The sequence below is a fragment of the Pygocentrus nattereri genome, chromosome 20, assembly GCF_015220715.1.
Source record: "Pygocentrus nattereri isolate fPygNat1 chromosome 20, fPygNat1.pri, whole genome shotgun sequence".
NCBI classification, from domain to species: domain Eukaryota; kingdom Metazoa; phylum Chordata; class Actinopteri; order Characiformes; family Serrasalmidae; genus Pygocentrus; species Pygocentrus nattereri.
In genome coordinates, this window is record NC_051230.1 from 22,077,822 (window position 1) to 22,092,790 (window position 14,969).

General features: G+C 39.7%; 1 protein-coding gene across 1 annotated transcript; it reads right to left on the minus strand.

The window, feature by feature from the left end:
* Nucleotides 1–156: 156 nt before the first annotated feature.
* On the minus strand, nt 157–12,591 carry isl1 (ISL LIM homeobox 1). The gene is made up of 6 exons (XM_017716060.2): nt 12,280–12,591; nt 10,768–10,957; nt 9,319–9,578; nt 6,837–7,123; nt 6,553–6,720; nt 157–1,337 (listed from the first exon to the last, which is right to left on the minus strand). The coding sequence occupies exons 1-6, from the start codon at nt 12,305–12,307 to the stop codon at nt 1,221–1,223; spliced, it is 1,050 nt and encodes a 349-aa protein (XP_017571549.1). The 5' UTR covers nt 12,308–12,591; the 3' UTR covers nt 157–1,220.
* Nucleotides 12,592–14,969: the final 2,378 nt, after the last annotated feature.

A 14,969-nucleotide genomic window follows, 5' to 3' on the forward strand; every position in this document is an offset into this window, starting at 1 on the left:
AAAGCTTTTGCAGTTAGTCATATCAGATCTTATCAGGCATAGCTTTCACTTCATAAAGCTAATATTAGTGTTCTAACACTACAAACAGCAAAAAATGAACACCAAATTGATAGACAATTTAAGAAAAAGCTTCCAAATGTCTCCCATGCGTTTACGTACAGTACGTCAAACTTTTATTATTGTTCAAATATTCCTGAAGATATAACCACATATGGCGTTGCTCTTACATCATTTTTAAGTCAAACGACAGGACACGTAAATTCTGATAGATCATTCGGAGTCGACAATACTCTTTTCCTCTTTTTTTCTTTTTTTTTTTTCCTTTTTTGTCTTTTTTACTTCAGCAATTAAAGATACACAAAAGTGGCAGGTCGTTCGACAATAAATAATAAATTATTCTGTAATACAGGAACAAACAAACAAAAAAGAGAGAGAGAAACCTTCTCCACCGCTAGCTGAACATGTTAACTTAAAACTATACACATCTTTGGGAAAGAGAGAGAGAGAGAGAGAGAGAGAGAGAGAGAGAGAGAGAGAGAGAGAGAGAGAAAGAGAAAGAGAGAGAGAGAGAGAGCGAGAGAGAGAGAACTCTTGGACGGACACGAAAACACATGAAGTTCCCACGCAGCTTCGTGGTAAAATAGAGGTATACCTTGTTGCAATGCTTTAGTACTCGGGCTTCAAAAAAAAAAAAAGAGAGAGACCATAGAACAGAAGAAAAACCTGTAAAAGCAGTAGTCCTCAGATTTAGATGCTTGTGAACGCTAATCGCAGTTTTAGAGTTTTAGAGAAACCGAACAGACAGTCACTGGTTGGTTCATTTATAGGCTACTCATGCTGCGCGCGCCGGTTGCTTATATTAATATCAGTCCTCTTTCAAGAGGGTCACTGATTTGTCCAAAAAAAACAGAAAAAAACTGGGGGTGTTTGGCAAAAAAATGTGTATTCGAGCAGTTCCACCGCGCAGTGATGAGATTCATCCATCTTTTCCTCAACCAACGTCTTCCTCCCCAAAAAAACAAAGGAGTCGCCCAGAGCGCTCAGTCCGTTCCAGCAGCGTTTCGTTCCCATGATTGTCATCACAGTGTATGAAGACACGCAGCCGAGGGCTTGTGTGGAGAGCGAGAGTGAGAGACAGAAGGAGGAAATGGGGGGCGCAGACACCCCCCCTCACTCCTCCTGTCCTTCAGCTGCTGGAACACAAGGTAATCCAACATTGCCTAGGCCTCTATAGGACTGGCCACCATGCTGTTTGGGGTGTCTGGCAGTTGGGAGGACATGGATGCCACTTCGCTCCCTGTCGAGTTCGAGCCTGGACCTCCTTCAGAAAAATTCACCTGCAACACATCACAATGCATTGTTATTATTAGGGGTGCAAGCACAAAACAATAATTAGTTTCAGATGCATGCTGTGTATTCAAAATTGTTTAACGTAGTAGTTCTCAGTGATATAACTTTCATATTCATAAAACCCTTCAGACATCTGATCTTAGCAAATGAACTATGAAGAAAATTTTGGAGAAAAGGGTGAAATTCCCCTTTAAAGGCACTTAGAGCCTGCAAACCACCAGGGAGGCCATGGGAATGTAGGCTTTTTGTCTGTTTTTGACATGGTGTTACTGATAATGATTAATGAGTATTCATTCCTTTCATTGTTCCATACAAACTTATATGACTCGGGTAAGTCAGTGTCCACCAAAGATGTCGCATAGAGCCAGCAAATTTTCAGAAACAGCACTGACTGATATCGTGTTGATTTTTTATTATCAGTAATAGTAGTAGTAATAATAATAGTACACTCTTAGCAAAACATTTTCTCTAATGTTCCAAAAAAGTTTTTGATTTGTAACAAAAGCAAAAGTAGAACCCATTTTTAAAAGGTTCTTGAATAACAATATACATGAACCATTTAACCATGCAAAGAACCATTTAACCATTCAAAGAACCATTTAACCATTCAAAGAACCATTTAACCATTCAAAGGGCACTATACGTTGTTATTATTCTATATATATATATATATATATATATATATATATATATATATACAGTTTTGTGTACACACGTATGTGAGTGTGTGTGTACACAAATAAAACGATATATATACACACACACACACACACACACAAGGAAATCAAGTTTCCACCACTATTGAAGATGTGCAGATGTCAGGAAAAATTCCTTAACTAAGAAAAGCTCAAAGAGAAAGAGAAAGCCTGTCCCTCCTTAACTGAGCAGCTGTGAAATGAATAGGCAGTAGCAGTTTTTTTAAAGCAGCAGCAGAAGTGTTTGTATTGAGCTGTAGTTGTCTTAATATCATAGTATAATTAACTATTAACCAGTGTAAGCATTAGTGGTGGTAGTGGTAGTAGTATTGAGTAGTATTACTAATTATAGTAGCCTAATATTGAGCAGGGTAATACAGCACCTAGAAGTAATTGAGTAATTATATCAATGTTGAGCAGTTCTAGTATTGTGCTAGTACTGTAGTAAATGTATCAGAGCATTAGGCCTGTTAGTGTTGTAAAATAGTAAATGTATCACAGCATTAGGCCTGTTAGTGTTGTTAAATAGTAAATGTATCTGAGCAGTAGGTCTGTTAGTGATGTTATATAGTAAATGTATCTGAGCATTAGGCCTGTTAGTGATGTTATATAGTAAATGTATCTGAGCATTAGGCCTGTTAGTGTTGTTATATAGTAAATGTAATTGAGCATTAGGTCTGTTAGTGATGTTATATAGTAAATGTATCTGAGCAGTAGGCCTGTTAGTGATGTTATATAGTAAATGTAATTGAGCAGTAGGTCTGTTACTGATGTTATATAGTAAATGTATCTGAGCAGTAGGCCTGTTAGTGATGTTATATAGTAAATGTAATTGAGCAGTAGGTCTGTTAGTGATGTTATATAATAAATGTATCTGAGCAGTAGGTCTGTCAGTGTTGTTATATAGTAAATGTAATTGAGCATTAGGTCTGTTAGTGTTGTTATATAATAAATGTATCTGAGCAGTAGGTCTGTTAGTGATGTTATATAGTAAATGTAATTGAGCAGTAGGTCTGTTACTGATGTTATATAGTAAATGTATCTGAGCAGTAGGCCTGTTAGTGATGTTATATAGTAAATGTATCTGAGCATTAGGCCTGTTAGTGATGTTATATAGTAAATGTAATTGAGCAGTAGGTCTATTAGTGTTGTTATATAGTAAATGTATCTGAGCATTAGGCCTGTTAGTGTTGTTATATAGTAAAAGTAACTGAGCAGTAGGCCTGTTAGTGTTGTTATATAGTAAATGTATCTGAGCAGTAGGCCTGTTAGTGTTGTTATATAGTAAAAGTAACTAAGCATTAGGCCTGTTAATGTTGTTATACAGTAAAAGTAACCGAGCAGTAGGTCTGTTAGTGATGTTATATAGTAAATGTATGTGAGCAGTAGGTCTGTTAGTGTTGTTACATAGTAAATGTAATTGAGCAGTAGGTCTGTTAGTGTTGTTACATAGTAAATGTAATTGAGCATTAGGCCTGTTAGTGTTGTTATATAGTAAATGTATCTGAGCAGTAGGTCTGTTAGTGTTGTTATACAGTAAATGTAACCGAGCAGTAGGCCTGTTAGTGTTGTTATATAGTAAATGTATCTGAGCAGTAGACCTGTTAGTGTTGTTATATAGTAAAAGTAACTGAGCAGTAGGTCTGTTAGTGTTGTTATATAGTAAAAGTATCTGAGCAGTAGACCTGTTAGTGTTGTTATATAGTAAAAGTAACTGAGCATTAGGCCTGTTAATGTTGTTATATAGTAAAAGTAACTCAGCAGTAGACCTGTTAGTGTTGTTATATAGTAAAAGTAACTGAGCAGTAGACCTGTTAGTGTTGTTATATAGTAAATATAACTGAGCATTAGGCCTGTTAATGTTGTTATATAGTAAAAGTAACTGAGCATTAGGCCTGTTAGTGTTGTTATATAGTAAGAGTAACTGAGCAATAGACTTGTTAGTGATGTTATATAGTAAATGTAATTGAGCAGTAGGTCTGTTACTGATGTTATATAGTAAATGTATCTGAGCAGTAGGTCTGTTAGTGTTGTTATATAGTTAAAGTAACTGAGCATTAGGTCTGTTAATGTTGTTATATAGTAAAAGTAACTGAGCATTAGGCCTGTTAGTGTTGTTATATAGTAAAAGTAACTGAGCAGTAGGTCTGTTAGTGTTGTTATTTAGTAAGAGTAACCAAGCAGTAGACCTGTTAGTGTTGTTATATTGTAAGAGTAACTGAGCAGTAGGTCTGTTAGTGTTGTTATATTGTAAGAGTAACCGAGCAGTAGGTCTGTTAGTGTTGTTATATAGTAAGAGTAACCGAGCAATAGGTCTGTTAGTGTTGTTATATAGTAAGAGTAACCGAGCAGTAGGTCTGTTAGTGTTGTTATATAGTAAAAGTAACTGAGTAGTAGGTCTGTTAGTGTTGTTATATAGTAAGAATAACCAAGCATTAGGTCTGTTAGTGTTGTTATATAGTAAAAGTAACTGAGCATTAGGTCTGTTAGTGTTGTTATATAGTAAAAGTAACCAAGCAGTAGGTCTGTTAGTGTTGTTATATAGTAAGAGTAACTGAGCAGTAGGTCTGTTAGTGTTGTTATATAGTAAGAATAACCTAGCAGTAGGTCTGTTAGTGTTGTTATATAGTAAAAGTAACTGAGCATTAGGTCTGTTAGTGTTGTTATATAGTAAAAGTAACCAAGCAGTAGGTCTGTTAGTGTTGTTATATAGTAAGAGTAACTGAGCAGTAGGTCTGTTAGTGTTGTTATATAGTAAGAATAACCTAGCAGTAGGTCTGTTAGTGTTGTTATATAGTAAAAGTAACTGAGCAGTAGGCCTGTTAGTGTTGTTATATAGTAAAATTAACTGAGTAGTAGGTCTGTTAGTGTTGTTATATAGTAAGAGTAACCAAGCATTAGGCCTGTTAGTGTTGTTATATAGTAAGAGTAACCGAGCAATAGGTCTGTTAGTGTTGTTATATCAGTCGTTATATTATGTCTGCTAAATGCTGTAAATGTAAATGTAAATGTTGTTATATAGTAAAAGTAACCGAGCAGTAGGTCTGTTAGTGTTGTTATATAGGAAAAGTAACTAAGCAGTAGGTCTGTTAGTGTAGTTATATAGTAAAAGTAACCAAGCAGTAGGTCTGTCAGTGTTGTTATATAGTAAAAGTAACTGAGCAGTAGGTCTGTTAGTGTTGTTATATAGTAAAAGTAACTGAGCAGTAGGTCTGTTAGTGTTGTTATATAGTAAAAGTAACCAAGCAGTAGGTCTGTGCGTGTTGTTATATAGTAAAAGTAACTGAGTAGTAGGTCTGTTAGTGTTGTTATATAGTAAAAGTAACTGAGTAGTAGGTCTGTTAGTGTTGTTATATAGTAAGATTAACTGAGCAGTAGGTCTGTTAGTGTTGTTATATAGTAAAAGTAACTGAGTAGTAGGTCTGTTAGTGTTGTTATATAGTAAAAGTAACTGAGTAGTAGGTCTGTTAGTGTTGTTATGTAGTAAAAGTAACTGAGCTGTAGGTCTGTTCGTGTTGTTATATAGTAAAAGTAACTGAGTAGTAGGTCTGTTAGTGTTGTTATATAGTAAAAGTAACTGAGCTGTAGGTCTGTTAGTGTTGTTATATAGTAAAAGTCACTGAGCAGTAGGTCTGTTAGTGTTGTTATATAGTAAAAGTAACTGAGCAGTAGGTCTGTTAGTGTTGTTATATAGTAAAAGTAACCGAGCAGTAGGTCTGTGCGTGTTGTTATATAGTAAAAGTAACTGAGCTGTAGGTCTGTTAGTGTTGTTATATAGTAAAAGTCACTGAGCAGTAGGTCTGTTAGTGTTGTTATATAGTAAAAGTAACTGAGCAGTAGGTCTGTTAGTGTTGTTATATAGTAAAAGTCACTGAGCAGTAGGTCTGTTAGTGTTGTTATATAGTAAAAGTAACTGAGCAGTAGGTCTGTTAGTGTTGTTATATAGTAAAAGTAACTGAGCAGTAGGTCTGTTAGTGTTGTTATATAGTAAAAGTAACTGAGTAGTAGGTCTGTTAGTGTTGTTATATAGTAAAAGTAACTGAGCAGTAGGTCTGTTAGTGTTGTTATATAGTAAAAGTCACTGAGCAGTAGGTCTGTTAGTGTTGTTATATAGTAAAAGTAACTGAGCAGTAGGTCTGTTAGTGTTGTTATATAGTAAAAGTCACTGAGCAGTAGGTCTGTTAGTGTTGTTATATAGTAAAAGTAACTGAGCAGTAGGTCTGTTAGTGTTGTTATATAGTAAAAGTAACTGAGCAGTAGGTCTGTTAGTGTTGTTATATAGTAAAAGTCACTGAGCAGTAGGTCTGTTAGTGTTGTTATATAGTAAAAGTAACTGAGTAGTAGGTCTGTTAGTGTTGTTATATAGTAAAAGTAACTGAGTAGTAGGTCTGTTAGTGTTGTTATATAGTAAGAGTAACTGAGTAGTAGGTCTGTTAGTGTTGTTATACAGTAGATAGGAGTCTTATAGAGCAGCAGTACTTCAGGCCTGTATTTTCCCCGCACTTACCAGTTGCTGGAAAGCAGGTTGGTCGATGTCGCTCTGCAGTGCGAAGTCACTAAGGACCTTCCAGGGCGCCTGGTACGTTTGCACCTCCACTTGGCTCGCCTGCAAACCGCCGTCATGTCTCTCGGGACTGGCTGCCACCATCGGAGTGCCCGTCATGCCCTGGATGTTCTGCGCACAGCCCCGACAGGCACGGTCACCATTTCAGCATATTCTTAGTCTACTCCAACGCGCACGTAAATGCATTGTGGTTGACTTTTTGTTTTTCCATCGCTCTGCGCTCTTACCGTTTTGTCGTTGGGCTGCTGCTGCTGCAGCTGCTTCATCAGCAGGCTGCGCTTCTTGTCCTTGCAGCGCTTGTTCTGGAACCAGACGCGGATGACTCGCGGGCTCAGGCCTGTCATCTCCACCAGCTGCTCCTTCATCAGGGCGTCCGGCCGCGGGTTCGCGTTGTAGCACGTCCGCAGCGTGTGCAGCTGCTTCTCGTTGAGCACGGTGCGCACGCGCGTCGTCTTCTCAGGCTGCTTGTGCACGTGCGGTCGCAGCGCGGGCTGTCGCGCCGAGATGGGCTCCGCTACGGGAAAAAAACAAACAAATAAACAAACAAACAAACAAACAAACTCGGGAAAGTGTTAAAGTTGAAGGCCAGTCTGTTGCGTTTATTTCAGCGTATCTGACAGAAGCTAAGAACACAGACTGAACAAAAAGGGTTCAGTCTTCAGTGGTTCTCTGCTTGGTGAAGCGGTTCTTCAGATTGATGGAGAATGTAGCTCCGAACTGGTAGCTTGACAGGAGAGGGACAAACATTATTAACTGTGAATTGAAGTCAAAGAAACGCGAATTTCATTCAAGTCATTTGGCGCGTCTCTGGTGTTCCCGATGCAGTGAAACTGAAATGTCAGCTGCATTTTTCTAGGCCTTTAAAGAAAAGTTAAAAGTGATAAAAGTGGAGACACAAGACTTTCTAGCGATATAGTTATATCTAGAACATTTTTGAAAATGGTTCCATCTAGCCCAAAAATGGTTCTTCTGTTATTACAAGGGTGATACTGTAGCAACAGAACCCTTTTAGTGCTATATATGAACATAGAGATACAGCACATTCTCCATCAATCTGAAGATCAACGTCACCAGGCAGAGAACCATAGCCTCTACCAAAGAACCCTTGAAGAACCATCTTTAAGAGTGTCCGACGGTTGAAAGTCTGAAGATCCCGCTAAAACTCCTTATTTACCACAGTTCAGAGGGTGAGAAGCCCCGCATCTCCAGTAATAAAACATTAAAAATGTGAGAAACGCGGTAAAAGCGTCGAAAGCGTTCAGTTCGCCGCAGCAACAGGATGAAGCAGCTTTGAGTGCGCGGCTGTAAGACCACCACTCTCCGGAGGTACGAGACCTCCTCGCTTGTTGAAATATTCAACAAAATGAATAAGAATTCGTGATTATTCTAGAAAATAGCTTCGCCTGCGTTTTAATTGGTTAAACAAAGACCACCGCAGCTGCTCAATGCCTTCTTATGGCTGGTTTCTGATGAGCTAATGTGGATGTAGCCTAACCGCCAAACAAGCAATATAAATACGGTATAAAATTAAATTAAAGGTATAATATCATGTGTAGAATAGCGGTACTGTGTTCAGTGTATAAACACATTAGTTTACATTATAACCTGATATGTTATCTGTCAATAATCGACTGGGCCGCCACTGTAGTACTGTAATAACAGTCTGCACACATAATTCATAAAGTATGATAACAAACAGCGGCGTGACGTGGAGCTTAGTGAGAGAAATAATAAATGCTCTGTAAGAAAATGAATTGTTAGAAAATGAATGGTCAATTATGATTTAACCAAGACGGTGCTCTAATATAAGCCAATGCTTATTATTATTATTATTATTATTATTATTATTATTATTATTATTATAATAATAAAGTTGTCGTAACCACACTTGTGTCAGGCTTGTAGAATGACATAAAGGGGTCCGGTAAAGACATTAGGGGTCCAGGGGCCTGAGCTACGGAGCCCGAGTGCAACTGCCCAACTGCAGTTACGCCGCTGCTAACAAATATAATATTCATGCACATTTCATAGCGTTTCAGTAACAAAGCGCGGCCGCTGCTGGAGTGTCACTAAAGCCCAGATCCGGCGCGCCCCACCATCAGGCCACTTCAGCCTTCCTTTATGTGGAGGGCTTTTCATAAGTGGATTAGGCTCGGCCACAATGCGCTCTTCACTTTTACACTGATTTTAGATCTCTCTCCTCTTTTAATGAATAAACCCTTTAACTCTAACCCAGAGGAAGCCTGCAGCACCACATACACTACACGCCCCATCGCGGCCTTCCTCACACCCCGTGATCTGTCCTGCAGGAGCAGCTGTTCCAGATGTGTTCCTGATCAGCTCGGCTGTTTGGGCGAGGCTGCGCGCTCTTCTCGGCTGGTTAGCTCCGCAGCAGCGGAGAGCAGCAATTTCATGCCTGAATGGCCGAATTCAATAACAGACAAACTGGAGGAAAAATAAAACGAGTAATGTTGGCAGACCACTGACAAAGTCTTGGGGGCTATTAGTAACATTTCAATCCGCGGGGCCTCCCAGCAGCTCCATCCACTCACAGCCTGTTTATCATCAGCCTCTTATCAGGTCCGCTCAGTGTATCTGCGATAATAGTGATAAACAGAAGCGCGAGCGAAGTTCGAGTGAGAGACAGTCTGAACGAGCAAAGCGGAGCCAAAGCCAGCTCCCAGAGGGAGGGGAGGGGAGGTCGCCTACCTGCCATCTGCAGTGGTCTGGCCGGGTGGAGCGGGCTTAGCGGGTCTCCTGGCCCCATGCTCGCGCGCTCCACCACGTCGTGGTCAGCCCGGCAGAACAGGCCGTCCTCCCGCAGCGCGAACTCGTCTCCCGGGATCAGCTGGCGGCTGCACGCCACGCAGCGGAAACACTCGATGTGGTAAACTTTGGAGCGCGCGCGCATCACGAAGTCGTTCTTGCTGAAGCCCACATTGCACTTCGCGCATTTAATCCCGTACAGCCTGCGGAGGAGCACAAACAGCCGAGTCAGACCACCGGCACTCACACTCACACCCAGCCCCGTCAGGGGGACTTCAGTGAGCGGTTATGAGTGGATTAAATGAAAAGAAAAAAAAAACAGAATAAAAATAATAGATACAAGAAAACAAATAAATATGAAAATATGAGGTGACAGCACAGAAAAAATAGCGCCAACAATAAAATTAGCTCAGAGAAAGTATCACAATAACAAATAACATCACCGTAGGCCCATAATAATAATAATTATTATTATTATTACAACCATATATCACGTCACGTTATAATAATCCGCTCCTTTCATCGGTTTATCCAGCATGTATCACAATAATCACAATTATTGTTGTCATTATTAATTTTTATTTATTATAGTTGTTCTGTTCGTCTTTTCTCCAGTGTGTTACACCAAAATAATGATATTTTAATTGTATAATTTTATAATAATAATACATCATCATCATCATTATTATTATTATTATTATTATTATTATTATTATTATTATTATTATTATCACTTCTCGTCACTTTGAGTGCGCACTATATTACGTGTGATGATTAGATTGATAATTATGTATTATTATTATTATGATGATAATGACTATTATTATTATCATTATTGTTGTACCGCTATTATTATGGGCAGCTTAACTCTAATCATGGCCTTATATTATTTGAAGTCCGCATAAACATGAGCATTTATTAAATAAACAAATCAGATTATTGATATTATAAAGCCATAGTTATCATGTAGCTTAATAAAATGCTCTTTGTAGTCTGAGTTTAATGGCATAAAAAAGGACTCAGCGATGAGGCGCCGCGCTTTCCTCTGTCTTTAATGCTGCTCTGCAGTGTGACAGTTCGCGATTTGTTGGATTGGAGAATGAACTCAACGCACCATAACAGCAGCATAAATAAAGACTCATTACAGACAGTATATTAGCATATAGGTGCACAGAGAGAGAGAGAGAGAGAGAGAGAGAGAGAGAGCACTAATGACAGCGTGAGGTCAACACGTCTCCAGCCATTCATTAATGAGAGCTCTGCATTTCTGAGATGCACTCGAAACATGCATCTGCAGTGTTTATTCATTCGTTCATTCATTCATTCGTTCATTCATTCATTCGTTCATGTATTTTTAAGCTGAGCTGAATGTTCTCCGCGCGCTCTCCTCACCTGATGTAGTCTCTCTTGCAGTACGTCTTCCCGTCCCGGACAAAACAAGTGCACGACTCGTCCAGGTACTGGTTACACTCCGCACACTTCAAGCACGCCGCGTGCCACTCCAGGTCCGGCGACACGCGCAGGATGTACTGGTCATGGATCTGATTCCCGCAGCCCACACACAGCGAGATCAGCCGCTTCTCTGCTCGAGCACAGAACCGCAGAACGTTACAGGCTAGAAACGCGTCTCAGATGAGCCTTAATTTCCCCCCCATCACTGATATTACTCGTATCACTAATATCACTAATATCTCTGATATTACTCATATCACTAATATCACTAATATCTCTGATATTACTCATATCACTAATATCACTAATATATCTGATATCTCTGATATTACTCATATCACTAATATCACTAATATATCTGATATTACTCATATCACTAATATCACTAATATATCTGATATTACTCATATCACTAATATCTCTGATATTACTCACATCACTAATATCACTAATATCTCTGATATTACTCACATCACTAATATCATTAATATCACTAATTTTACTCATATCACCAATATCATTAATATCACTAATATCTCTGATATCACTGATATTACTCATATCACTAATATTACTGATATCACTGATATTACTTATATCATAGATATCACTCATATCAATATATACCTCATATTATATAATTTACATCACATCTATTATATATATATATATATATATATATATATATATATATATATATATATATATATATATATATATATATATAATTTATGCCACATATCATTTATTTATCTCTGCCATTTCTATTTTCCTCATCATTTCTATAATGTCTCGTTATGAAGAGCAGCGAGTTAAACAATAAGGTTGACCTAAATTTACTGGATTAATAACAGACTGCGTCGCAACTTTGTACAGTTCTCCCAGTTTGTTTGACTTCACAATAATAGCAGCAATAATAATAACAGTAATAATAATAATAACCATGAAGAATGAAAGTATTCAAAATAAAGTAAAAAAAAAACTACAAGCACTACACAAAATACACTTTCAGTCAAAAACGCCAGCATTCTGTTCTTCACGCTTTCCTGCTACACGGAACGATATTTTAAAAGGTTCTTTACACAACAGGTTTTCTGTCATAGAGAAGAACCATTTATGATACATGACCTCTGCCTTTACTGAAGGATCCCTGATGAACACTTTTTGAGGCTGTAGGCTCCTGACAATAACCGTCCTAATAATAATAATAATAATAATAATAATAATAATAATAATAATAATAACGCAGCTGGGAGATTTAAGGTGACATCACTGCCTCGACCGGCTCGTAGTTAAACGCTCAACTTCACCGCTTTGGTCGAAGCTAAAGAGAGAGAAAGTTGCCGCTCCTGCGGGCGGAGGACCGGAGAACCAGACCGCGGCTCTCTAGCTCTTTTCAAAGGCGCGACTGATGTGAACCCGTTCAGCTCTCGTAGGGAAGAAGAGACTTACTTTTCGGCGGGTCTCCCATGTCTCCCATGTCCAGAAAGTAAGGCGGTGTTAGGTCCACTTTAAAAGCGAGGTGAAGGCCCTTAGCGCCCGTGTTTCCAGCCACCGGGGGGTCCGAGTGTGTCGCTGAACGTCCCGAAATCAGGATTGCACTGTGTGTATGTGAGTGTGTGTGAGGGTGTGTGTGTGTATGTGAGTGTGTGCGTGAGTGTATGTGTGTGTGTGTGTGTGTGTGCTGAGTTCCAGTGCTCGGTCACCGCATTGCCGCTAGCCCACACTCTCTCTTTCTCTCTCTCTTTCTCTCTCTCTCTTTCTCGTCTCCCTCTCTCAAACTCTGTCTGCTTCCACTCCTTCTCTCTCGCCATTGGACTGACGTCGCACGGCGACGCGTCCCCTTCCCGAGAAGCTGATTGGTCGACGAGAAGCGCGAGCGGTCGCTCTGATTAGCGCCCTTAACGTCGCCTTGTTGTTGTTATTTCTTTTACCGCCCGTTTTCCGCCGCGCTCCGCCCTGCCGCGCTTGGATTGGCTCGCAGTTTCGGCAAGTAGGCTTAGCGCGGGACTCCGAACGCGACGAGCCAATCCCGGCGCAGGAGGGCGGGGCTTTATGGAATACGGGTGGACAAAACAGTAGCACGCTCAGTGCTCTGCGCTGTTTCTTTATTTCAGAACTTAATTTTAATTCGACACGAAACCGCCAGCCTGCGGGTCTTATTACGAAGCTTCAATCGCCATTTAAAAAATATGATCAAATGTAGACGCGGCCTAATTTGCGTTTTAAAGTCGATGTAAAGAGGTTGGCCTTTCTTTTTCGCGGGATTTGGAAATAAAAGCAGAAATAGGAGCTCTTTGAACTTTAACAAATATACCGAATGGCGCTCTTTTTTGACAGAAGAACACATTCAGCGTTTCCCCACGTTTTTATTAATTTGTGACCCCCAAAATACTAAAATATCTTCCTATTGCCAATTTCTGGTATGTAATGAGGTGTAGGGGGACTTTCATGGTACATAGTTTATTATAGGCCTAAGTTAGTGTTGATCTCTGCCTCCCTCGGCATCACCCAATGCATATTCATCTCCCCAAACTTAACAGCTAAAGGTGAAAATCTGTGTTCAGGCAGCGGATTATAATCGATGGCACGCTTTTCTCGCTTGCAGCTATTTAAACCAAAACGCAATTACGACGCATAATTACAGATAATGGGCGTTTTAAAGTGCGCCAGCCACGTGGTAATATAATCTCAGAGCGAGGGGTGGACGGCCTGAACGAACGGGCGCAAAAGAGAGCGGAGTTGCCAGCACTGCTCGCCCTGTTAGACCAGCGGCCAAGTTAAATGGAGAAGAGAATAAAACAGGCTAGCTGTTGGAAACGGAGAAACCCGCGACCCCCAGCGCGGAACTGACCCTGCCAGAGCACAGACGGTGTCCAGGTTGGCTTGAACGGATGCTGGAGGTGTTTTCAATACTGGGTATTTTTCGCTATCCGTGACAAGGTGGCATGACTTCATCCTGACTCACAGCCCTCAGATGAACTTCGTCTTTTAATTCAGCGCAGACTTGAAAAATCAAGATGAAATGAAATGCTTATCGCTCGTGTTGGTTAGACGGCCGGGTTTATGTGCCTGGACTAATTTAAAAGCATTTTCTTCGCGCGGCCTGAAAGGACAGGGTGATGCACTTGACTGGGATGAGGCTGCAGAATTGCCTAGGAGCTGTGGGGCATGAAGCTGTGGAGAGACACAAACACGCCCTCTTGTGTTTGCAACATGAGCCAATATGACAAGCCAGCAAACAAAGGCCAGTGAAGCAGCTCCGTCTGCCTCAGATCTGTTGCATCGCCATTGGTTCCCATTCAGGAGACTTTATTTTGTGATATTAGAGAACTGTCTTAAAAGACGCTGAGATCACATTATATACACAGTTTAAAAGATCTTTAGTAAAGGCAGTGGTTCTAGAGAGATGAATGGAGAATGTGTTGTACATGGTTCTATATAGAAAATTGTTCTGTATAGCACCAAAAAAAGGTTCTGCTATTGTTACAATGTCAAGCTTCTAGCAATTCCCTGTGAATCTGAGGAACTATTTCACCATGAATAGATCCATTAAATCATGAAATGGTTCTGTATAGATGTTATTCTAGATAAAGCCATTGGCTTTACTGAAGAAGCCTTGCAGAACCATCTTTTTTAAGTGTGTACACTTTATTTATTGTCCCTATATTTTTCATTGGCACTACAACAGCAGACAGGCCAAGCTTTCTTATGTGACCCGGTCTGGTACACTCTGGTTAAAGTGATAAGAAAACCCCACTGAGCTAAACCTGAAACATCCCTCAGTATATGAGGTCTCTGCAATCTACAATCGATCTGTTAGTCTCACTTGTAGATGTGAACATATGTGGGTGCAGCCATGTGTTTGGGGGTGCTTATCATTGAGAGTGATGTTGTATTTTATTTATTTATTTATACATTTATTTAATGAGTGAATGGGCTTTACTGTGAAATGCACCATTATAGAGAAACTTACAGTCAGAATTAAAGTGACAGTGATAGGAACCCGACGTCCAAAACATTTAAAGGGGAATTCCGTCAGTTTCTCATACTTTCTACTTGAGTAAATGGCTTAGATGTAAACAAAGTCATACAGAGTGGTTTGATGTGAAATGCTCCTGTCTAGAGAAACTTACCAAATC

Excerpts from the sequence above, each read along its gene's own strand:
- isl1 (XM_017716060.2), bottom strand. The coding sequence starts at position 12,307 with ATGGGAGACATGGGAGACCCGCCGAAAA. Across the intron at positions 7,124-9,318 it reads CAGACCACTGCAGATGGCAG|CGGAGCCCATCTCGGCGCGA; the intron begins GTAGGCGACCTC and ends TTTTTCCCGTAG. Across the intron at positions 1,338-6,552 it reads AACCTGCTTTCCAGCAACTG|GTGAATTTTTCTGAAGGAGG; the intron begins GTAAGTGCGGGG and ends GATGTGTTGCAG.